This window comes from Bos javanicus, chromosome 7, assembly GCF_032452875.1.
Source record: "Bos javanicus breed banteng chromosome 7, ARS-OSU_banteng_1.0, whole genome shotgun sequence".
Taxonomy (NCBI): Eukaryota; Metazoa; Chordata; class Mammalia; order Artiodactyla; family Bovidae; genus Bos; species Bos javanicus.
Window position 1 is genome coordinate 57,400,435 of NC_083874.1, and position 24,216 is coordinate 57,424,650.

Genomic DNA, 24,216 nt, shown 5'->3' on the forward strand with positions numbered 1-24,216 from the left:
TTTCCCTCCAGAAAGAGCCTCCATACTCCACTGTGCCAGTGAGCATGTTTTTCTTTTCCCAAAATAGGGCAAGAAAATCTGGTGTTAGCTTTCTCAACCTCTACCAGTACAGCTCTAAAAACAAGCTAACTGGAAAGGATCTTGGCTGTGTGGGAGGGGGAGGTGCTACATCTATGGTTACTTTTTTTCTCACCTAAAAATAAAGCTCACAAGTTAGAACGTGTGAAAACGAAGTGCTTAAACATATATATGAAACCAGGAGCATCCTCCACCTTGAAGAACACCATGAGAACTGAATTTGCTTAGGGCTGCCACCTCTGGACCCTTCCTCTCTCCTTCCCCGCCATCCATCCTGGACCTCCAAGCCTGCCCACCGTCCCTCACACCCAGGCATCTTCCTTGTGACTAAATAGAGTGCTTCTTTGGGTCTGAATTTCTGGGGTTCAGGAGAAAAGCCATGACTCCAATCCTCTTTTTAGTAATTGTGATGATAAGGACAACAAGAAAGATAATACGAAAATAAAAAGCAGTTGCCAATGTTCATCAAGTGCCACGCACTGTCTCATTTGATCTTCACCTCATCCTTATGATGCTAATATTATTAATAGACCCGTTTTCAAGCAGAGGAAACAGTGGCTGAGGTACATTACTTAATGTTATATGATGGTAGCGGGTGGAGCTGGGATCTGAACCCAGGTTTGTTTGACTCTAGAGCCTGGTTCCTGACCACATGCCATCCTCCTGCACTGATGAATGGCCCCCACAGAGCCGGCCTTTCCCAGCAATGTAATTCTGGCTCTTTTGAAACTCCCCTGGCTTATCTGAGAGGGATTCTGCTTGCAACTGGTGCTCGTTCAATTCACCCACCACTCTGGGTGCTATATTTTTCAGAACCAGAATTTGGACCCAGCATCTGACCTAGGATTTTTGTGTTCTCTGATGTGATTTTTTTTTTTTTTTAAGGAAATGTAAGTTGAGACAGAAACACGGTAAAGGATTTCTTGAATTATTAACTGATGGAGGATTTTCTGAGTTCTAAAAACATTTAGGAGGAGTCTAGTTTCCAAAAATTCAATGGTGTGTGGGGATGACAAGACAGCATATTTTACATGCATTCTCTGTAAACTCAGTCTTTTTCCTTACACAGCTCTCAAGGGAGACACACACCTCCAGCATGTGCGGTTGTGCCCTTCATGCTGGGAGGGAAGGAGAACGGAAGGGAGTAACGCCTGGCTCCCTGTATTATCTTGGAAATGGAATGATGCATGTTGACAGTCAATTTTCTCTTCCTCATCTTTTAGAGCTCTGTATCCAAATTATTTCCCTGTTGTCCCAAAGAACTAAACAGCAAAGGCAAAACAGAGCAATGGATTCAAGGCTAATATACAAGGCAGACAGCCAACAGATTGCTATTAAATTAACCCTGGGGCTTGACAGATCTGTTCATCCTGACCCCAACTGCTTATGGCATTCCTTATTAATGCTGAGCCCAGGCAAATTACCTCTGCTAACAAAAGGGGTTAATATGCCTCTCTGCTGGGACTGGAGGCAGTGCTGGGGACGGGAGGGGGCACAGCCAGTTTGGCAGCTGAGCTCTATGCTTGCAAGGCAGGAGGTGGGAAGGTGAGGGCACTGCTGTGCCAGGCAATGGCCTAAGGCATCATTTAAAATAATAATTGAAGACGCTAGGAGGTCACCTCTTAAGGGATCAGCTTCAAACAAATAAAAAGCCAAGGCCATAAATTACATCCGCGGTGGGGTAAGGAGATGAAGAGGGTTATGGCAGGATGCTCAAGGGGAGATGGGGACCATTCAAGAGTCATTTCCTTGATCCCAAATTTGGAAAAGTTTTCCATAAAAATGTCTATAGAAACATTATAAAGGAGAAAGACTGACAACAACCTTAATATACAGAAACAGGGAAATGATTGAGTAAATTCTAGTTGATATCATTAAATTGTTTATGCAGTGAAATGCCAGGTCTGTTAAACAACTTGCAGGAAAAATTCTATCTATAGTGTGACCATAATGCCATTTAAAATTTATACTCTGAAACTGATGGCCTAAAAGGCAAAACTACCAAATGTCATTGATAGTTCTACTGGGGTGGGTCTATGAATTTCTTTTCAATTATCAGTTTTTTCATTTCTACATTTTCTTTTAGTGAAGTTGCACTATTTTAAGATTGAAAAAGATAAGATTTTTTTAATGCTTATTATGCATATGTATAATTTTAGGTGAGGTAAGTTAGATATAAAATATATACAGTCTGATCATAGCCATATAAAAAGAATGAGAGAAGAGAGAGAACAGAATGGAAGAAAATATAGTTATATATCACAGGGGTTATATATTTAAGGTTAGTATTATGTTATCCTTTAATAATGCTAGCTTGGGTTCATCCATTTGTTCCTTCATGTATTTCATAAATATTCACAAAGAATCTGCCAGGGATAGATTCCAGGCACAGGAGCTATAGCTGTGACCACAGCAGATCAAAAAATCCCCTGAACCATGGATCCTATTTTCTAGAAGGGAACATGGTTACTAAACAAGCTAGATAAATAAATAGAATATATAGTTTATTAGGTAGTAATAACTGTTAAATAGACAAAACAGGGAAGAGAGAAAGTATATATGTGTGAATGGGCAGTGTGTATGTGTGCACATGTGTGTGTGTGTGTGTGTGTGTGTGTTTGTGTATGACCCTAGATTGAACAGAATACGACTTTCTAGATAAATTAAGAATTTAAAAAATTTTCTTTATTTTTCTGAGCCCTACTGTGGAATTAATCAGCATTAAAATTGTGATGTAAATTCCTTGTATATACACAAAATTAGGTGGTGAGATTATAGGTCATTTTATAATATCTACAATGAATCCATATTATTAAATCAAGAAAACAAACAGTGAGTAAAGTAGTTTCCTTGGCTTAGAACCATCTATGAGACAGTTGAGAAATCAGGAACCGCATCTCTGGGTAAAGCTGAAGACAATATTGTGATAAATACTGCAATTGTAACAAGTGGGGTCAAAAGATTAGAATTCATTTTGTTTCCACCTCTATTTTGCTCCAAGATATGGGAAAGTCATTTTCTCTCTCTCAGGATTTCAATTTCTTTGCCTTTGAATGGGTATCATTCTGTTAACTCTGTTAGTCTGAGAAATTTTGATGATCAAATAAAACAGTGGAGAAAAAGTTATTTATTAAATGTTTTTGCAGTGGATTGAATAATCCAAACTTTCAAAGAAAACATGTCTTTTTTTCCAAAGATAACTTTTATATGCATTAGGTTTGTGAGTTTTTGAAGATTTTCTCATATGCTTCTGTCTTTATCTCTGCTAATTTTGCTGATACTAAGAAGATTTTTTCCCTCTCCTTTCTTTCTAAGCCAACTACTGGTAGCAGAGCCCAGCAGGAGGCTGGACTCTAGATTTACCTGGGTAAGACACCCATGTTCAAAAGCAGTCGAGGCTTTTCAGATAGCACAAGTCTGCCAGTACTGAAAGTGGAGAATAGCCTTGAAAACTGGGCATATTAGAGCTGGATTCTGTTTTAGGGAGCAAGAGTTTATCTGAAATCTTTATTCCAAAGTCTGAATTTAATCTTTGGATAGAAAGCAGTGATTACAAGCCATCCAGATCTTGTCAGCAGAAAGGACTTGCTGCTTGATGGCAACACACTGAAAATCTCCAGAGAGGACTCCGAGGGATCTTCCTCTCTTAAGAGCTTAAAAAAAGCCAATGTGCAAATATTCATGGAGGGCTTTGCCAGTTGCTAGGCTCACTGTGAGAGGACTGACAAAGAGACACATGGTGCCCTAGGCGGTGCTTTTGGACACGTGTTGAGCTGCGAAAGACATGGGATAAGATGTCCTTTACAACTGTGGGTGGGGGGTACTTGAAAGTCCCATAACCACAGCCCCTTGCCTATTCATGTGACACAGAGCTTGAAATTTCTCCATTAGAAAATACTCAATACTTCCTTCAAAGGCCAATCCACGTGTTACTTTCTGTATGAAATGTTCTAGCCCTTCTTTCATGATCCTTCCTACCCATGTATCCATAGCACCTTGACCATACCTCTAGGAATACACTTAAGATACTGTGATAGAGGGCATTTTCCTCGAATATAAGGGTGAGATAGGCCTAGATTTGGAGCTTCACTGGTGACTCAGTGGTAAAGAATCCACCTGCCAATGCAGGAGAGGCATGTTCAATCCCTGGGTTGGGAAGATGCCCTGGAGAAGAAAATGGCAACCCACTCCAGTGTTCTTGCCTGGGAAATCCCATGGACAGAGGAGCCTGGCAGGTTATACCCATAGGGTTGCAAAGAGTTGGACATGACTTAGCAACTAAACAACAAACAGGCCTAGATTTTAATCTCAAATCCTGTGGCCAGTTACTACCTAACCCTCATTTTAAATGCCTTTGAACTTGTGAATTTATCAACAAAAAAAGGAAGAAAACTATAGGAGATGATGTAATCCACCTGCTACTTCATAGAGGCAACCCCCTCCCCCACCCCAAAAAGACTGTCAGTCTCATCCTCCCTAGTATGGTTGCACGTCTGTCTCCCTCGGTCCACATGTTCACTTTGGAAGCTTTGTGAAATGCTAACTTGGTGAAGCTCAACATTTCTAAAATGTTTCTGGTTGTGGTGGGGTAACAAGGTTCATTCTCTTGGGTGAATTGAGGGACAAAAGAGAGAAAGCAGCCTCTCTGTACACACGCAGGTTTTCCCAGTGTTCAGTCCAACAGTGATCTACATGCTGTTATAATGGACTCTGCAGACCTGGTTAAAGGCCCCAGTCAGTTGACTTTAATTGAATCATAAGGGAGGTTATCCTGGGTGGGCCTCAACTAGTCTGTTGGAAGGCATTTAAACCAAGGTTTAGGTCTTCCTTGAGGAAGAGATCCCAACAGATGCTGAGACCACAACTTCTCTCACTTCCCTCTCACTCCTCCATCTTGATGGCCATATGTGAACGTGGCCTGTGGTGTTCCTGCCTCTGTGTTCCAGCTTCTTGTGGTCTTTCTGTGCCTGACTGCTGGCCTTACAGACTTTGGGTTGGTCAGGCTAATTCACTGTAATATGCCAATCTGTCTGTCTCTCACTACACACCCACATATACCCTCTCCTACTGGTTTTGCTTCTGGTTGAATTCATCCTCCCTCTAGATGACAAGGACCATGATATCAGGGATGGACTTTTTATTCATCTTGGCATCTCCAGTGCACACCAAAAGTGCCCAGTAAATGTTGATGAGTCCTCATTAGCTATCTACAGAGAACTCTACTCAACACTCTGTAATTACCTATATGTGAATGGAATCTAAAAAGACTAGATACATGTATATGTATAACTGCTTCACTTTGCTGTACAGCAGAAGCTAACACAACATTGTAAATCAACTATATTCCAATAAAATAAAAATCTTTAAATGTTTCTGGGTTTTACTTTAATTTATTCTTGTGACTTAGCAGCCTTCTTTAGGCAAGGTTTTTTTTTTTTTTTTTTTTTTTATGATGCAGAAAACTCACAGTAGGTCAACAGGCCAAGATACCAGGCCTGGATGTATGCGTGCTCAGTCGCTCAGTTGTGTCCAACTCTTTGCAACTCCATGGACTGTAGCCCACCAGGCTCCTCTGTCTATGGGGTTCTCAGGCAAGAATACTGGAGTGGGTTTCCATTTCCTCCTCCAGAGGATTTTCCCAGCCCAGGGATTGAACCCAATTTCTTATGTCTCCTGCACTGACAGGCAGATTCTTTACCACTGCACCACCTGGGTTGTGGATCATTTAACTTGTGCTTTTCTTAGGAGAGAATGGGATCCAAGCAACAAGAATGGGATCCAGGGTAAGAAGAATAGGGGACTTGAAATATGCCCCCAACAATAAAAGCTACTGTTTATAGTCTTCACTTTGTGCCAGGCACTCAGCTAAGTACTTTAATGACTACCTCATTTAAACCTCACAATAACCTTCTATTATCCCCATTAACTGATGAGGAAATTGAAGGCCAGAGAAATGTTAAAACACTTGCAAGGTCACAGCTTTTAGGAGAGGAAGCTGGATTCAATCCAGTGAATCTGACTCTAGAGTCTGCCTTCCCAAACACTAAGTGACACAACTCCAAGGAAGTTCAAGGAGCCCCAGAAGAAGTCTGCAGAGTTGCTTTCTCAACCTTTCTCCTGATAACATGAGGCTCAAAGGGCAGAGGAATCCTCAGTCCCCCAAAGCCCTAGATCTGGTTTCAGACGCAGAGAGTTAGCAACCACACAAGCAAGGCACCAGGCCTGGGAAAATCCACCAAGGTGGCACTTAATATGGCAAGGAAGGGGTTGCTCTGGCACACACATGCCAATGTGCTGGATGCGTCATGGGAAGGGATGCTCTGCTTTGACACTAAATGTCAGACTAAGATTGATATGTGCAGTTGTGGACAGGACTAAGAAGGAGCTGACCCTGGGCTCCTACCTAGTCCATTATGCAACTTGTTAAGTAAATCCATATCAAGTAAAAGTAAAGATACAGTCCTTAGCAACAATACACTGAGCACCTAGTTGGTGCTAGGCACTGCATTAAGCCATGGGATAAAGCCGCAACAGCAGCAAGGGAGAGAAATTTGGGAAGCCCCATGCTGCTGCTAAGTCACTTCAGTTGTGTCCGACTCTGTGCAACCCCACAGACGGCAGCCCACCAGGCTCCCCTGTCCCTGGGATTCTCCAGGCAAGAACACTGGAGTGGGTTGCCATTTCTTTCTCCAGTGCATGAAAGTGAAAAGTGAAAGTGAAGTCGCTCAGTCGTGTCTGACTCAGCGACCTCATGGACTGCAGCCCACCAGGCTCCTCCGTCCATGGGATTTTCCAGGCAAGAGTACTGGAGTGGGGTGCCATTAGCTTCCCTCAAAGCCTGCCCAGAAAAATTCTATTGGGGTAAAAGAAAGGCTGCTGTCCATGGTACTAGGGAGTTACAGAAACTAGAAGCCAGAAGTTGTGGTTATGATCAGGGAATCAAAATCCAAAAGGACCTCTGCTCAGTTGACAAGTGAGGCTGATGCAGAGGGGTGATAAAGACCAATTCAGAGATGAAGCACCCTGGAATCCAGTTGGTTTCTCCCAGAGAAATCCTCTGTCTCATGTCTAGAGACTGGGGTTACACAAGGTATGTCCTTTGCTCAGGTTTCCAGCCTTGCTTACAAATTTACTTCACTCTCTGGACCTCCTTGAGTTCCACCAACACATCATGCTCCCTCTTACACAGGACCTTTGTACACGATGGACTGATCTTTACCAAGTTAGCTCACGCTCATCTTCTTACAAATCTCAACTCAACAATAAGTTCCTCAGCAGAGCCTTCTTTTATTCCCTAGTCTACATCAGGTTTTTAAAAATGCATTCACCAAACCATATTTTCTTTCTTTGCAGGATTTACTTCAGTTTGTAATTATATATTCATTAGTGTGATTATTTGATTAATGTCATTCTAAAGGCAGAAAATTTGTTTCTTTTTATTCTTGTATCCCCATGGCTTAATGCAGTGCCTAGCACAAACTAGGTCTCAGTATATAGTTGTGGAGGGCTGTATCACTTTTACTTGATATGGATTTATTTAATAGGTTCAAAAATGGACTAGGTAGGAGCCCAGAGTCAACTCCTTCTTAGAACTGAGAACAGAGTTCAAAGGATCCTAGGTAGATCATACTTTTCATAATTAAGAAACATCCCTCCTTTATTGAAAAGTCAGGGCTGCCTTTTGCCCTAGAAAACCACTAATCTAGAAATGAGTTGTTATTGTCCTGATGTAGTTAACCCCTTAAGGCCAAAGTCTGACCATGTTATGCTAGAACCTGTTACACAAAACAGGGACAGGCTGACTATGGATGGAAGGAAGAGGATACAAGGCCAGGTGCCATAAGGCTAGGAATGTCTCCCTCTGGTATGGTGCTAAACATGAGGCCTGGACCTCAGAGACCTTGCAGATATCTGGTAACTGGGGTATAATAAGCAACATCTTGCAAAGAACAGCAAACAGCAGAACTGAAGGGGGTGTCTAGAACTGAGAAGACCCAGATAATAAATTCAACAGAATATAGTCTACCTTTCTACCACTCAACTTTTCTAGTTTCCTTTTACTTTCAACAATAATTTTGACTGTAGACTTCCCTGGTGGTCCTGTGGTTAAGAACGTGACCTGCCAAAACAGGGGACACAGGTTCGATCCTTGGTCCGGGAAGATTCCACACGCCATAAGGCAACTAAGCCCATGCTCCATGACTACTGAGTCAGTGCTCAGAAGTCCATGAGCCACAACTACTGCGGCCCATGTGCCTAGAGCCCACGCTCTGCAAGAGGAGAAGCCCATGTGGCACAACGGAAGAATCCCCACTTGCCACAACTAGAGAAAGCCTGAGTGCAGCAACAAAGACCCAATACAGTAAAAAATAAATATAACTAAATAATTATTAAGATAATTATGATTGTGGCGGTCCCTGTTCACTGATCATTTACTTAGCAAGGTACTGCCCTAAGCGTATATGTACACATATATACGCATATGTATGAGTATATGTGCATGTTTATAAACACCTTTTACAAAATTCAAACAATCCTCTTTGACAGAGCTCTTCTCTACAGATCGTGATGTAGGGATTTGGCTAAGTTAGGAGCCATGTTAAAGCTTACACAGCCAGCAAGTAGTAGAGCTGGGTGAGAACTTGAGGCTTGTTGGACTCCAAAGACTGTGTTCTCAAGCACAATGCCAATGTCACACCAAATGCTAGTCATTGGAAGCTATGACTTTAAAAAACCATATTGCAACACTATTTGCCTTAATGGCTACTAGTACTTTTCGTTACATATACGCACCACATAATTTAAATGGATTTTTCAGTATCTGTGATATCATAGGATATGACAGTTGCGTTTTATAATATTCATTGTCATAAATACATAATTATGAAAACAAAGAACATCCATATAGTATTTAGAAGCAGCTTGCCTCCCATGTCAGGGTTACTCATACCATACTTGGGGAATCCCACACTTTTCTATCCAGAACCATGTTTCTTCTGCCTCTTTCAGTGGATAAGAAGCACCATGGAAATGACACTAAACAACATCTGATTTAAGAAGACCTGTCTGGGGGTTGGTGCTTTTCCAAGGCTGCTTTGAAAGATGGCTGCTTCCTACCCCAGAGGCGGCTGCACTTCAGAGACAACAAGCTAAAGGGTCCCAGTTTGTATAGTCTGCTCAGTGCTCAGGGCGGTTTGGATGAAAATAACTATATAGATATCAGTTATCATCATTCTCATGATGACAATGATTATTTTACATATGGCTGTTTTAAGGGTGAATGGCATGGGCTCATTTGTATGCCAGCATCTGGCAGGCTGTCACACATCTGCGGAATATAACCTCAACTGTGCTATTAATACTTCCCCTTTGCGTTCTCCCCAAGGCATCTGTCTCCTAAAGTGCCTAAAGAAACTTCGCTCCCTCTTGAAGCCCTAGAGGCAAACTTCGGAAAACATGTCACCTAGACTGGGGCAGCAGAAGCTCAGAGTGACAGCAGCTGAGCCTGAACAGATTTCTGGCTCTTGGAATAGATGTCAAGGCAGACAGGGAACCACCACCCACACTCGTCTGTTAGCAGCTGCACTTCCAGGCAAAATCTGTGGGCAGATTCTCCTAGGCTCAGACAATATGTCCCATCTGCTCTGTGATCAACAAAAGATGTCAATCGTGGTCTTAATGGTCAGTTCTCAGTCTCCATAACCCCCACCACTGGCTTATAGCTGCCTTCCCTGAAAAGCCTTGGGAGACCCTTCTGTGGTGGTGACCTGGTGACTGAGCATTTAAACCAGGTCTTTTTATTTATGTGCAACAGCTATACCACATTTCCCAGCCTGCCTCACAGTTAGAGGTGCTCATGTGATTGAGTTCTAGCTAATGGGATGCATGCTAACTTAGAACCTGGCTCATAGGAGTCTCCTTTGTGTGGTCCTACACCATCTTCCTCTTTTGCTGTACAGATGCAGATAAGGCATGGTGACACTGGGGAACCACAAGATGGAAAGAACCTGAATCTCTGAATCACTGATTGAGGGAGGCTGCTTGCTGATGGAGATCAGCAATATCAGACTGTACAAGAGAAATAATCTTTCATATGCTTGAGCCATTATGGACTCTATTTCATATCAGAACATTCAGAGCTTTACTATAATTAATACACTCTTAAGGTGAAATTGCCAGATTCTATTTCATTATCAATTATCTAATGGATCATCTCCACTTTAGTGACCTACTAGTATTTCAAACTTGACATGCCCAATCAAATAGTACTTTCTGTATGTCAGAATATTCTAGGTACTGGGATACAGGAATGGATCATACAAAGTTCCTTCTCTTATAAAATTCACATTCAAAGACAGGGAAACCCAAAATACACAAATTAAAAAACAAACAATTACAAATAGTGACCCTTGTTATGAAGTTAATGGGGATGGAAGGTTATTGGGGGTTACTTGGGAGTTGGTGGAAGTGCCTGTGAGGAGGTGACAGGAGATTGAAGTCTATATGATGAAATGTAAAAAGTCAGCCCTGTGGACTCTAGGGGCAAAGTATTCCAGGAAGAGGGAACAACAAATGCAGAGAATGGAAGGAAGAACAAGCATTACCGAGGAACAGATAGGAGGTTAGGTGGCTGAGGAAGTGACCTAGAGGACAGTGGTATGACAGGATAGCAAGAGGGAGGCAGGGACATGATCATGTGAAATCTTACAGTCCAAGATTAAGAACTTGGACCTTTTGCTAAGTTCAAAAGGAAACGACCAGTGTGGTTTAGTCCTGGGAGGAATGATATATGAATTACATGTTGAAAGGCCCACTCTATTATGTGGGGCATGTATCATGTAGGACAGCGAGAAGGAACAGAAACCAGAGAGCAGATTATTGCAGTCACAAAGGTGAAAGAACCATGGCTGGTACTAGTGTGGGCTGGCAGGAGTGGAGTTGGAGAGAGATGAGTTGATTTGAGATACATTTTAGAGGAAGCAAAGGCAGGGCTCATGGACAAATTGGGGTGGGGGGTGGACAGGCTGGTAACTGGGAGAAAGGATCAATATTGACTCTTACGTCAGTTACTCAGCTGCCTGGGTGGTGAAATCATTAAGATTGGGAATTCAAGTGAAGAGTCAGGTCTGTGGTGGGATGGACCACATGATAGGTGCTGAATAAATGACTGATTTTAATATTAAATATAGGGTCAACATAGTAGGATGAGAATGCTGGGTCATCTACTCATTCAGCAGTTGTCTTGATTTCTCTAAATTTGACCTAAACAGAAGATAATAATAATTTCAACATGGGGTTGTTATATGAAATATACTTTTGGCAGGAAGAGACTGAAGAAGTATGATGGGGACATGAGCATTGCTAATAAAGTCTGATTTTCTGATTTAGCTGTTACTTATACAGGAGTCCTCTGCCTGTGAAAATTCATCAAGCTGGACAATTATGATATGTGCACTTTTCAAAATGAGATTCAATATGTTAGGTTCTCAGCGCAGTGCCTGGAATGCAACAAATCCACTATTACTTTCATTATTATAATACAATGAAAACCATCTCCTGTGTAACTGTGGTCCATAATGTAGATACAGGCCATTTGTGAATCCATCAACAAGAGGAAGGAGCCTTACACTGAACTCTAGGGTCTGGCCTTATAGCTGATAAAGTTCTAATTCATGACACACAAATGCTTCGGCATAAAGGAAGTGATTCAGTGTTCTAACCCAAAGGTAGTCCTGGTTCACTACTTGCAATTCAATACCTCCCTAACTTTGGATGAGAGTGTCACAGATGCCAATATAATTTAAAAGGGAAGAGTTCTCCACAAGTGCTAAGTCTTCGATAGGGATTGCCCCTTTCTATTCCATTTCCTCCCAAGCTTGCTCATACCTGAATAGTCTTGATTCAAGCCAACTGGTTATTGGCCCCAAAGAAAGGATACTAAAACTCTGATTGGTTATTTCAAAGTTCCATAGGTTAATTCTCAGGTCATCAGCTGACATGTAGGTTTCATAGTCGCTGTTGACTGATATAGAGTTGATATGATATGTGTGTGCGTTGGCAAATACTCTTCGCGGGGTGGCCTCCACCATCAGGTCCATGGGTCTCAGGACAGGTACCTGGGATGCAAGAGAAACAAATTGCTTCAGAACCACAGCTCTTCATTAGGAAAGAGTGTGTGTGTTTATATTCTTCATTATCACACACAAAATCACAACCACATCACATCAAAGGAGATCTAAGCTAGAGAAAGAGACTGATCAATTACATGCTGTTTCTATTCCCTTTGGTGCCTTTTAGTTTCATTCTTTTTTAAAAATGTCACCATCCCTTAGCCCTGATGGGCAATTTCATCCTTTATAGACTCTAAGATTTTTTTCAAGTGGCCTCCTCTCAGGGGAACAGCTGCCAGAGATGTTGTTTCAGATTGTTTGTTTTTTAAAACATGAAATCTATTTTTAAAAGGAAGTTGTAGAAATTTTTAGAAATGTCTAGTTTAACTGAGATTAAAATTTAGTCTTCATGGCTTTGGGAGCCTAGGCCCCGTCCTAGTTCTATCTTTAATCTTTTTAAAAGAATTTTGGGAAAGCATATAATCACCCAATTCTAGTAGCCCAAAATCAGTCATTAAAATATAGGGAACCCATTGTTTTATCTGGGAAGATCTTGGTTTAACCTGTATATCAACAAGGCAGTGTACACTGTCATGTCAAAACTGTCCTCATTTGGACAATAAATTATATGGTCATCTTACTGATATATAAAGGATACTTAGTATTTGTTGAATGAATGAGAATAGTGAACAATTGTTATCTCCTTATGGGTCAAAGAATCAGACAGTTAAATAGTTTTGCATACAAGGGCCTTTCCTGGTGGTCCAGTGTTTAAGACTTCGCCTTCTAATGCAGGGGGTACAGGTTCGATCCCTGGTTGGGGGGCTAAGATTTCACATGCCTCGTGACCCCAAAAAACCAAAACATAAAACAGAGGCAATATTGTAACAAATTCAAAAAAGACTTTAAAAATGGTCCACATCACAAAAATCTTAAAAAAAAAAAGTTGAATGAAGAACTGAGAAGAAACATAGAATCCTATACAAATGTGGCACTGGATATCCTGGAAATCAGAGAAGCTTGAGATGTGGATGTAGGAAGAACCAGGGATCCTCTAAAAACCAGGAGTGGGATGGAAGGCAAAGTCTTCACAAGCCCTTTACCTTGTTGTGGATGATGGTTCTTTAGCAGAGGCCCAGGGAAGGCAAAAACTAAGAGAGCTGGTTCTGACCACAGATTCGCCCCTCACTGACAGGCTGTGTGATCTTGCGCAATTATCTTGCCCCTTCTGGGCTCTGGTTATACGATCTGAAATATCCACTATGCCCTACTTATCATGAAGGGTGGTTGGGATCTGTTGAGATGATTTGCCCTTCAGTTCAACCTCCTATTCACCCTTTCAACAACATTTTCTTGAGCTCTGTACAAGGTCCTGGTGTAGAGGGGCGGGGGGGACATTCAACTGGGGAGCCAAACCAGACACCTGCCTTCATCTGGCTGGCCCAGGTGGTGAAGGCAGGTACGAAATCATCTCATAATAAAATGTAGTAAGCACCCAGAAGGAGAGGAAATAGCACAAAGAAGGATTTAACGTGGTCATGGAGGTCTGGAGAGGTTTTGCTGAGGAAGTATGAATTGGATGACTTAAAGGATGAGAAGAGATTTACTAGGCCAGGAGGGGAAGGAAGAATGCTCCAGTCAGCGGAAAGAGCACGTGCAGAAGTCCTATGGTGAGGGTAATGCAAGAATTAAATATCAATTAGTCAGTGTAGTTGAGACAGAGCGTGATGAGAACCATGGTGGGAGATGAAGTGACAGGGTCGGTAAGAGGCAGGCCCCAAAAGAGATTTTTGCCACCACCCTAAGAGAAATGAAAGTGAAAAGTGAAAGTGTTAGTCAGTCGTGTCCAACTCTTTGTGATCCCATGGACTGTAGCCCACCAGCCCAAGAGATATGGGAAGAAATCAAAAGATTTTTCAATGATTTTGATATGATAAGGATCAAAGTTTCAGTGAGATCATTCCTGATGTAGTGGGGAGAACAAATTATAGAGGATGAATGAAGTAGAACTTTGAAAAGGAAGGTGATATATTGATACTACTGAACACCAGTTAAAGGTATGTCTGAGTTAAGGCTTTGTAATGGGTAAGAAAAGTGCCTTAGAAACTCTCCCAATAAATAAACAAAATTTCTCAGTAAGTAAACAAACAAAATAAACTTTCCCAGTAAATAGACAATATTTATTGGGCACTGATTGTGTCAATCATCCTTCACACCTACCTAGGAGATTCTTTTGACAACTCTGTGAGACAGAGAGCAGTAGTACAAAGTACTATGATAAAGAGAAAACTCAGGCTCAGAGAAGCTAAGTCAGTGGCCCAGAATCGCCCAGCTGTAGGAGGCATAGTCTGAATATGATTACAGAGTCTATCTGACTGCAAAGCTAGTGCTTTTCCCACTGTATCACACCACACTCAGATACTATACATGATAGGAAGTGATAACTGCTCTGTAAGGGACATGAGTACAGGGCCCATAGAATTTATGGAATTGATAGAATTATGGGTAGTAATAATGGTAGTGGTAGAATTCTGCAGTTAAGCTGCCTCTAGAAATCTCAGTTTGGGGTTGGAGGTGTTCATGGCATTTGAATAGGGTGTCTACTCCACATGCTTTCATAGATACATGCTCTGCTTTGAGGTTTGTCACAGAGGAATTCCCTACCCAGAGCTTTTGAGCTCTGTACTCCCCTACTCCCACTCACCTCCCCGAGGTAGTGGCACTGAAAGCAAGTTCCCCAGGGCCAGGGAAGCAATGGAATCTGTGAGGACTTCCAGGGGCTCTGCCTAAACTCTTCCCTGGGCCTCCTTCATTACCCTCACTGTCTGCACAGGCTTCCTGTGGCTGTGGCGACGCGGGGAGGGAACATGACAGCTAGGATCAAGAGGCATTACCAAGTGGGAGCTGCCAGCTCAGAGCTTCAGCTTCATGTGACAGGCCTGCCTGCTAATTCAGGCTGACATACTCCATGATGTAGCACTAATGGGGAAGCTCTGGGTAGGTATCTGGGGGAGGGAGCGCTAACGCTCTGCCCAGATAAGCCAGGCGACAAACATCACTCGTGATATTCCAGCACCCTCCCCACACCCAGGTCAAGGCTGTCCACTGCCTAGGGACACCGTGTCAAAGGAGGAAGGAGGAGGTAAGGTGGTTCAAGCTTACCAACTGGACAGGATGACCAGTTAGGAAACCCCGTTGGGACTGTGTTTCCTATCTGCTCTGGACACATGCTCTTTCTGGGGCCAGGAGGGGAGAAGAGTGGGATACGGTTCCCTGAGTTCAGCCCATGGGCAATCATTTGGGTCTTCCCTGTAAGATCAGGGAGGGCTTCCTGTACTGGCAGTCACTGAGTTAGAGCACCCCTGCCCTTCAGCCCTCTCAGTAGCCGACCTCACGAGGAAGATTCCTTGTTTGCCATTTTATGGGGTAGGTGAAAATCCTGTCTGACGTCACACAGAGAGAGGAAGGAGTGGAGCTGAACTGGAACAATGTAGTTCCTGAGTGAGCCCAGAGAACCACTGCTGCAAAAGAAATGCTTGGGAAGAAATACAAAGATGCCACTTCTGCAAGTCAAAAATCGTCACATCTCAGTAATTTCATGTGGTTCAGGCTAACAGTATGGAAGGACTCTGTGCCATATGGATGTGACACTGACTCATGAAACACTGAATCTTGGAAGGACCCCTGGAGTCTCTTTCAAGGCTGTCACATGTATATGTGTGTGTTGGGGGGCACAGTGGGAGGCTGTGGTGTCTAGGCCTTACGACCTTCATCATTCTTGGTAAAATGTTAGGATCCTCACATCTTGCTTAAGTAATTATGGATAAGGAAAGTTTGAGACCAACCACCACAGACAGTTCCTGAATTCTGCAGATGAGGAAGTCAGGAACCCCCGAGGTGACGTGCCATGTCCATGGTGGCCCGGTGGGGGTTGCCAGTACAACCCGGCTTTCTGCCACTCATCCGATTGCTTCCTCTGTCCCGATACCAGGTGCCTGAGCTATTCTCCACAGGACCCGACAAACTCCAGGATCAAGCCAGGACCTTCAACTGGTGGTTCACACCCTCTTTTCTGCACTATCTCGGCAGTGGCCATGGGGAGAGACCCCCCGAGACAAGGCTGGTGCTTCAGTAGGCTTGCGAATGAGAACGGGGCCAGCCTTGGCCCTTGGAGGCCGCAGGCGGCCAAGGACTGTGCTGCTGGAATCCTTGTCCCTCCCTAGGCACCCCATACTCCTCCCTGACTCTGATTCAGTTTCAGCTCATTGCCCTGAGCATGATTGCAAAGCATAAACAACCCAGCCTGGTTGTCAAGACAACCGGTACTGTGTTAGAGTATCCACCAAATAAAGTTTCACAGACCAAGAGAGCAGCCTCAGAGTCTAGCCTGCCACAAGGCTTATAGACATCTATGTCAGCTGGGATGTTAGTGGGATGTGGAGAACCCCAGAGTGCCCTGGGGCTCCTTTCCCCACATCACTCAGGGCTCTGTTCAATGATCACCCCTTGAGAGAGGTCTTCTGTGTCCCTACCCCTACCCCAACTCACATGGCACACCCTCCACTCACCATCCTCTGACCTAGCTTACTGCTCTTAAGCAGTTCATCAGCGAACCCTCATCAGTAGCCTATGATTTAGCTCAGTGAATATGATCTCTGCTGCACAGATGAGGCAATGACCAGAGAGTTTAAGTAATTTGTATTGTCACACAGCTCATACTCAGGCCTGGAACTCCTTGACTCTGGAGTCTAAGTCCTTGGCCGCTCTGTCCTCTGGGCCTGGAGGGGCACGATGGGGTGTGTGGGAGAGACAAGTGAGTACACGGACATTTCAGTGTAGGGCGTCTGGACTGGAATGGAGGTCAGCAGGCACTGCCCAGGGCAGTGTCAGCTAAATGGGCTTGTATCTGCTTGGGGAGCTCAAGGGAGACCTCAGAAAGGAGATGACTGCTGAGTGAGTGGGAGGTGATGGGTTTGTGGGAATCCACCAGGTGAAAGTGGGGGACGGGGAGGAGAGGGAGCAGTGCTTCAGTTGGAGAGACCAGCATGTGCAGGGTGCAGACGGGAGGGAGGAGAGTACGAGGTGAAGAGTGTGATCCCGTGGGTTTCTGGGCATAGGAGGGGGAAGTGATTTTGTCTTCATTCAAAATGCAAAATAAAGTCTTCCTCCACATCAGACATGAAGAGAAACCTGAGCTTGGTGAGGGGATGGAGAACTGATGAGAGTGGAGTGGGGATGGAAGGCCTCCCTTGGGGGCGGCTATTTGAGCTGAGAGCCGAATGTAGGGAGGTCAGCAGCCACACGGCGCCCTAGAGAAGAGCACTCCAGGCAGAGCAAACAGCAAGTGTAAAGGCCCTGAGGTTGGAAAGCGCTCAGAGGATAGAAGGAACAGGGAAGGGCCTCTGTGGCTGGAGAGGAGTGAGCAGGGAAGGACAGTGGCAGGAGATGGAAGATCAGAAGTCAGGGCTGGGTCACAGGTGTGATTGTGGGGATAGGAAGATCACTAGCTGCCCAATACTGACCCCTTCCTGTTAAGAAATCCCTTCCTCGTTGCTCTCTCTCCCTTCTTTCTCCCCACATTCTGTTTCTCTCTACCCATCTTCAGTCTTCCTCCCTTCACCTCTTTGTCATTATCTTTCCTGCCTCTGCTCTTGGGAAACACAAGACCATCTTTCACCTCTCAAAATCCATTTACTAACAAAATGAATGTCACTGTCATTTGGTTTATTCGGTGACCATGGTGGTGATGCATCACAGTCTTCTGTGGCACCTAAGTGGGTGTCAGCAGGTCACAAAGGCCCCTTCGGAGACACATGGCAAAAGGGGAACAGAGTCCTGGAAGCCCCCGAGGCCCCGCACTTTACATGACATCTGTGAAAATGCACAGTCGGGGAGGGGCTAGAGGTGAGGGCTCTTGACAGAGAAAAAAACCACAGCTGTGCTCACCATGGCAACCTCCAGAGCCTCCATAAGTTGAAAGATTCAAGGCAAGAGCCTGAGAGAGAAGAGATGGCTGGGGAGGAGCTTAAGAACAGAAGAAAAGTTGGAGCCATGGAGAAGGGAGAGAGAGAGGAGTCCATTGGTTCAAGGATGTGCACGGATTCCAGCTGTTCGGTAACTCTGGGTTGAATCTGACTGAGTTCAGCAGACAAATGTGAATACCCTTGGATACTAAGTACAATCAACATAATTGACATGACTGGGCCTTTTGAAAAAATTGCTACCAACTTACATCCATGTTTGCTTGTATTTCCTTGTCAATATTCAACAGATGCTTCCCACCCTCCCCAATAACTGAGATTATATTGAGAAAGATAGGATATATTCAGGCCAGGGGGTAGGGGGGCTCTGTGTCATCAGTTAGGAAGTTCACATAGCAATGTCATGACCACATGCTGGCCCCAGATAAAACCTTCCCAAAACATTTATTAACCATTTACTATATGCTGGACAGTCATCACAGAGTATTCTTATGAAGCTTAGTGGGGGCAGAGAATACACAACCCCCTACCCACTCCTTCTTTTCATAACCAGCTCTTTTGGGAAGCTAAAACCATGTTTGTTTGATCTAGACAAGCAAGAGATGGGAGCTGGCTACCTTTTCCTTGGTACAGGGAGCCCTGACCCCGGTGCTCTGGGACCACAGGTTTAAGGACTCGTGGCATCTGGGCTGACTACACCATTCCATCTAGAAGCAATAAATGGTAAAGCTGGAGGAAAGGGTAGAAAGTTCCAGATTTCAGCCTCACTTCACGTTTGCCATCATGCCTTTCCTGGACTTCCTTCAAGAAGTATCTTCTGTGATTCTCCAAAGACAATTACTGTAAGTTTGGGATAAAGCCAACAGTTAAAAAGCACTCAGACTTCATAGTCAAGGAAGAGGGAGTGAGTCATCTTGAAGATGGGAGAGCCATTGGGTCCTGCTATAAATATCCCTGGTTCAAAGCTACCCAGCTAAGCAGTGCAGAGGAGCTGTCTTCAAACAGGAGAATGTGATGACTTCCTGAGAACTTTATGAAATAGTTCTAAAGGAAACCATGACTCAGTGGTGAAGAATCCGACTACCAATGCAGGAGACCTGGGTTCAGTCCCTGGGCCAGGAAGATCCCCTGGAAAAGGAAATGGCGACCCACTCCAGTATTCTTGCCTGGAAGTCCCCATGGACAGGAACCTGGTGGGCTACGGGCCATGGGGTCAAAAAGAGTCAGATACAACTTAGCAACTGAACGACAACAAACAATATAATTTCCTTCCTAAAATCAAATTATGTCAGGATATAACCACAGTCGAGGTTCTCATTCTCATCTTTGGAAAAGAAAGATAAACCTTCCCCATCCTGAATCTTACCGGGATGTGTTATCCATGGTATAAAACACTTCAGGGAGGGACAGATGACATCTTTAATCAAAGCCCCACAAATGATCCCATCAGCCAGCTCATTATCATATGAATTTCTAACAAGATTTATAAAAAAATGATTATAATAAAATTAAAATCTCAAAAATTATAATATAAATTCTAATAAAATCAGAATTGTGTTTTGTGCTGTTTTGGTCAATTGTGTCTCATTAATAATTTTAGAGATAATTAAATCCAGAAGAGAACTTTAAAGCCTTATAGTTATACATTCAGGGGGAGGGAAAAACCTATTTTTGTTACAGAAATGATCAAAAAGAGTTTTCAACATTTATTTGGAGGAAGTTGCAGTGAAAACACAAAATTAAAGAAGAAAAAGGAACAATGTAAAGTTATGACTTTTAAAGAACTTTATTCCTTATTCTTTTAATGGATATTGATGGGTATCTAGTTACAATGGTGTTTAAATTTCACACATTAAAAAGGTGATATAACAGTTTTATTTTCAGCTGCCTATGTTCAAAATACTTCTGAAGCCACATCCTCTGTTACGTATTTAACATAATGATGGAAGTGCTTAGCTGCCTACTGAAAGATGCTCAAGAAGGTATGTGGTTATTCAAAATTCTTCGAGGTGGTACAGAAGCACAAAATTTGAAGTTATATGGTGTTGGAGAGTTTTCAGAGTCAGGTCGACCAGGCCTTGAATCCTGGTTGGGCTATTTACCAGCCCCGTGGCCCTGGGCTTCTTACTTCACCTTTCCCCATGTCAAGGCTCTCTTCCATAATGTTACAGGTAGCATTCATCTATAGCTTTGCCAAGAAAACTTAGCCCAGGGCCTGATACATACCATCTACCAAAGAGACATTTCTGGAGAGCTTACTTTTCGCCAAACTGTGCTAAGCACTTTATGCACACTATGTTATTGAATCCTTACTGGGATCTTAAGAGGTAAGTACTAATATTCATCCCACTTTACAGGTATGGATCTTGAAGCAAAGGAAGTGGTGAAACTTGCTCAAGGTCATACAAATACTAGGGGGTGGCATTACCCTTGTTGGCAGTCTGGCTACAGCCACTATGATCGTTATTACTAGAATCCTTCCCATGAACTTCCAGTTGTATAAAAAAAATGGTCCAACCTGAGAGATTGCCTAGGGAAGATTTTCTGACTTCTTCTATTGGCTTCAGAGTGTAGACATCCCTTTTATCCACCCAGGGAATTCAGTCATGATTAGAGAACTCAGCGTGGCTCAGGAGAAGTGGCTAGTGGGATAACTGGTCACTGGGTAGCAATTAACTTTGTTGGTGGAAAAAAAAAGCGGAAGGCTTTTCTGGTTAGGAGTTTTCCTAATAGCTTCTGTCCACATTGTCATGAAAACCTTGAACAATATGGTTGTTCATCCAATTATCAAACCAACCTGGGGGGCAGAGTCTGGCATTCTGTGTACCCATTATCAAAGGGTAATTTGGTGTAACAAACCAAATCGAGTACGTACAAAGACTGTCAAATAAAATAAACCACTCACAAATTAAATTACTTCCCATTTTCAGTGGGAAGAATGCCAGTCATTTTTCATCTTAAAAAATATGCATCTTAATTCCATTTTTTAAAGAACATGAAAAGAAGCACTTAAAGGCCTGTTGTGCAGTCTGTATGTAGCAAGGTCCACCCTCCCTAGGAACATCTCTCTGGGTCCTGGGACATTTTCTCTCAGAGAATTAATGGAGCATTAAGCCTCACCCTGGTTAAAAAAAAAATAGAAAAACCTGTTTCCTCCATGGATCAATGGTGGATGGAGTTCATAAAGCAGAAGTGAGAGGTTGGCTCTGGTTTATAACGACATATCAGAGCTGTTGTTTCCAGAATGAAGCTGCCACTCAACACCACCCCGCCAAACCCCCAGGGAATCCTATCCAAATAATATAATTTTTAGATTTCCCAGATCACACCCTTCAACAGCCTCAATATGTCCCTGAGTTCTTCTTTTACTGGCTTTGTCATATGGATTGAAATAAGCCTGAGAGGAAAAACCCCTTTGGAGCAAATCAGGCTTTATGCTTCAGGGTCTTAAACACCTGAGAATTATATTCTTTCATTTGACAAACATTTATTAAGTGCCAATCACTGCTTTGTGTGGTACGGGTATCAGGTGAACAAAAGCAGGTTGGTTGTGGCACTTAAAGTCTAATAGGGAAGAAAGGAGTTAGTGTCTCAGGTAGACACATTGTCACAAACTGCCCAGGATGCTATAGAAAGATGTGCATTGCTTCAAGAGAGGCAAAAATGTTCTTTCATTAAAAGGAACAGGGGCTCTAATTTAGATTGGGGAATTAGGTGAACTGTGTTTTGAAGAAGAGACAGGTCACCCCCCCAATAATGGAGCCATAAGCATTCTCTATATAAATGGTTCTTCACTGGAGGCCAAATTGCCATCTGACACTGTCTGGAGATAGTTTTGATTGTCAGAATGGGGCGTATGCTATTGAGTAGAGGCCAAGGATGATGTTAAAAGTCCTACAATGTACAGGTCAGCTTCTAGCAGCAAAGAATTATCTGGACCAAAATGTTAACAGTTCTGAGACTGAGAAATCCAGTTTTTAAGAAAATATTTCTGGAAAGAGTCTAAATCAAGGGTGGATAAAAGAAACTCAATATTAACTTCCACAATCAGCAGGAAAAAGTTTCAGTTCATAAATATGTTCTGGTTTAAAAAGTCCATATATATACACACACACACACACACACACACACACACACACACACACACATATATATGAAGGATCTATCTCTCAAAGGCTTATGCCTTATTGCCAACTACAAGAATAACACACAACTCATAAAACGTGCCTGGGGAATTAATACATATTTTTTAAACTCAATGCATCAAAGATGATTTTTATAGCAGACTAACAATTTCATGCTCGCAGTGTCTTTGACTTCTTTTGGCCTCTCTACAAAAAAAGAGAGGGAAAATATCTTTTGCTCAGAAGATAAACTCAGTATCTAATTACCAGCCCATGCAGCAGCCTGTAATTCTGCCAGTTTTATCTTATTTTTTTTTCTCCCAGACACTTCCATTTTCTGCCAACATTGCTGTTTCTCAAAGTGTGCTTCCCTGTGCATTGCCTTTCCTGTTATTTCCCTTGATGTTTCACATTGTGCAATTCCACAGGAAAAAAGGAGACATCTTAAAATATCACAGGAGAGGAAAATTTCAGTTAACATTTATAGGTGGGGAAGGGGATGGGATGAGAAGAGGCAGTGGTTTAATTTTTGGTTAGTTTGGTTAGGATTAATCACAGCAATTGTTTTTTTTTTTTTTAACTGCTGTTGATGGAAGTATTTCTGAACTCTTCCCATATACTTTCTCCTATTAACAACTGGGATACGTATCACTGAGTCTTTGATAATCAAGGATCAAGAAGACCTCAGGAGGGTCACACTATATTCTGTCATTTATTACTGTGGCTTACTCAGATCGAAGAAGGTAAGTATAAATTTGATATAAACTTTAAGAATCTTAGAGCTGGAAGTTACCCGAGAAGTCATTACACGAAAAAGGTGTGTGTGTATACAAAGATGAATCTCTAAGAGCTCTGAAATGCAGCCTTTCATAAGTATAAACAAAGCTATCAGATGCATGCAACTAAACTGTCAGTTCTGCCTCCCACCAACAGATGGCAGTAGTGGTTACCAGTGATATTCTGATTCAGAAACAAAGTGACTTTTCAGGATTGCATTGTCTGGTTCCCATCCCCGGGTGTACATTAGAATCAAATGAGACTTCTTATTAAAAACTGATGCCTGGGGCCCTCCACTGGGTGGTGGTGGTGGGAAGACTGTTGTTAAGTCAGAATGCCTGGAGGGTGGAATCCAAGTACTAGCTTTTTGAAAGCCCCTGTGACCACTCACCTCGAACCAGACATCTTGGAGTGTGAAGTCAAGTGGGCCTTAGGAAGCATCACTACAAACAAAGTGGAGGTGATGGAATTCCAGCTGAGCTATTTCAAATCCTAAAAGATGATGCTGTGAAAGTGCTGCATTCAATATGCCAGCAAATTTAGAAAACTCAGCAGTGGCCACAGGATTGGAAAAGGTCAGTTTTCATTCTAATCCTAAAGAAGGGCAACGCCAAAGAATGTTCAAATTACCACACAATGGCACTCATTTAACATACTAGCAAAGTAATGCTCAAAATTCTTCAAGCTAGGCTTCAACAGTACATGAACCGCGAACTTCCAGATGTTCAAGCTGGATTTAGGAAAGGCAGAGGAACCAGAGATCAAATTGCCAACATCCGTTGAATCATAGGAAAAGCAAGAGAATTCCAGAAAAACATCTACGTCTGCTTCATTGACTATTCTAAAGCCTTTGTGTGGATCACAACAAAATGTTGAAAATTCATTAAAGAGTTGGGAATACCAGACCACCTCACATGCCTCCTGAGAAACCTGTATGCAGGCCAAGAAGCAATAGTTAGAACTGGACACGCAACAATGGACTGGTTCAAAATTGGGAAAGGAGTATGATAAGGTTGTATATTGTCACTCTGCTTATTTAACTTATATGTGGAGTACATCATGTGAAATTACAGGCTGGAATCAAGATTGCTGGGAGAAATATCAATAACCTCAGATATGCCGATGATACTACCCTTATGGCAGAAA

General features: G+C 42.8%; 1 protein-coding gene across 13 annotated transcripts in view; it reads right to left on the reverse strand.

Annotated features, from left to right (window-relative positions):
* The window catches only part of PPP2R2B (protein phosphatase 2 regulatory subunit Bbeta), a 509,042-nt gene that overhangs the window by 60,971 nt on the left and 423,855 nt on the right, over positions 1–24,216 (reverse strand). For all 13 annotated transcript variants that reach the window (XM_061423894.1, XM_061423888.1, XM_061423890.1 and 10 more), the window contains one exon: positions 12,017–12,194. In XM_061423894.1, coding sequence (XP_061279878.1) covers positions 12,017–12,194 — 178 coding nt within the window. The remainder of the gene's footprint in view (positions 1–12,016; positions 12,195–24,216) is intronic.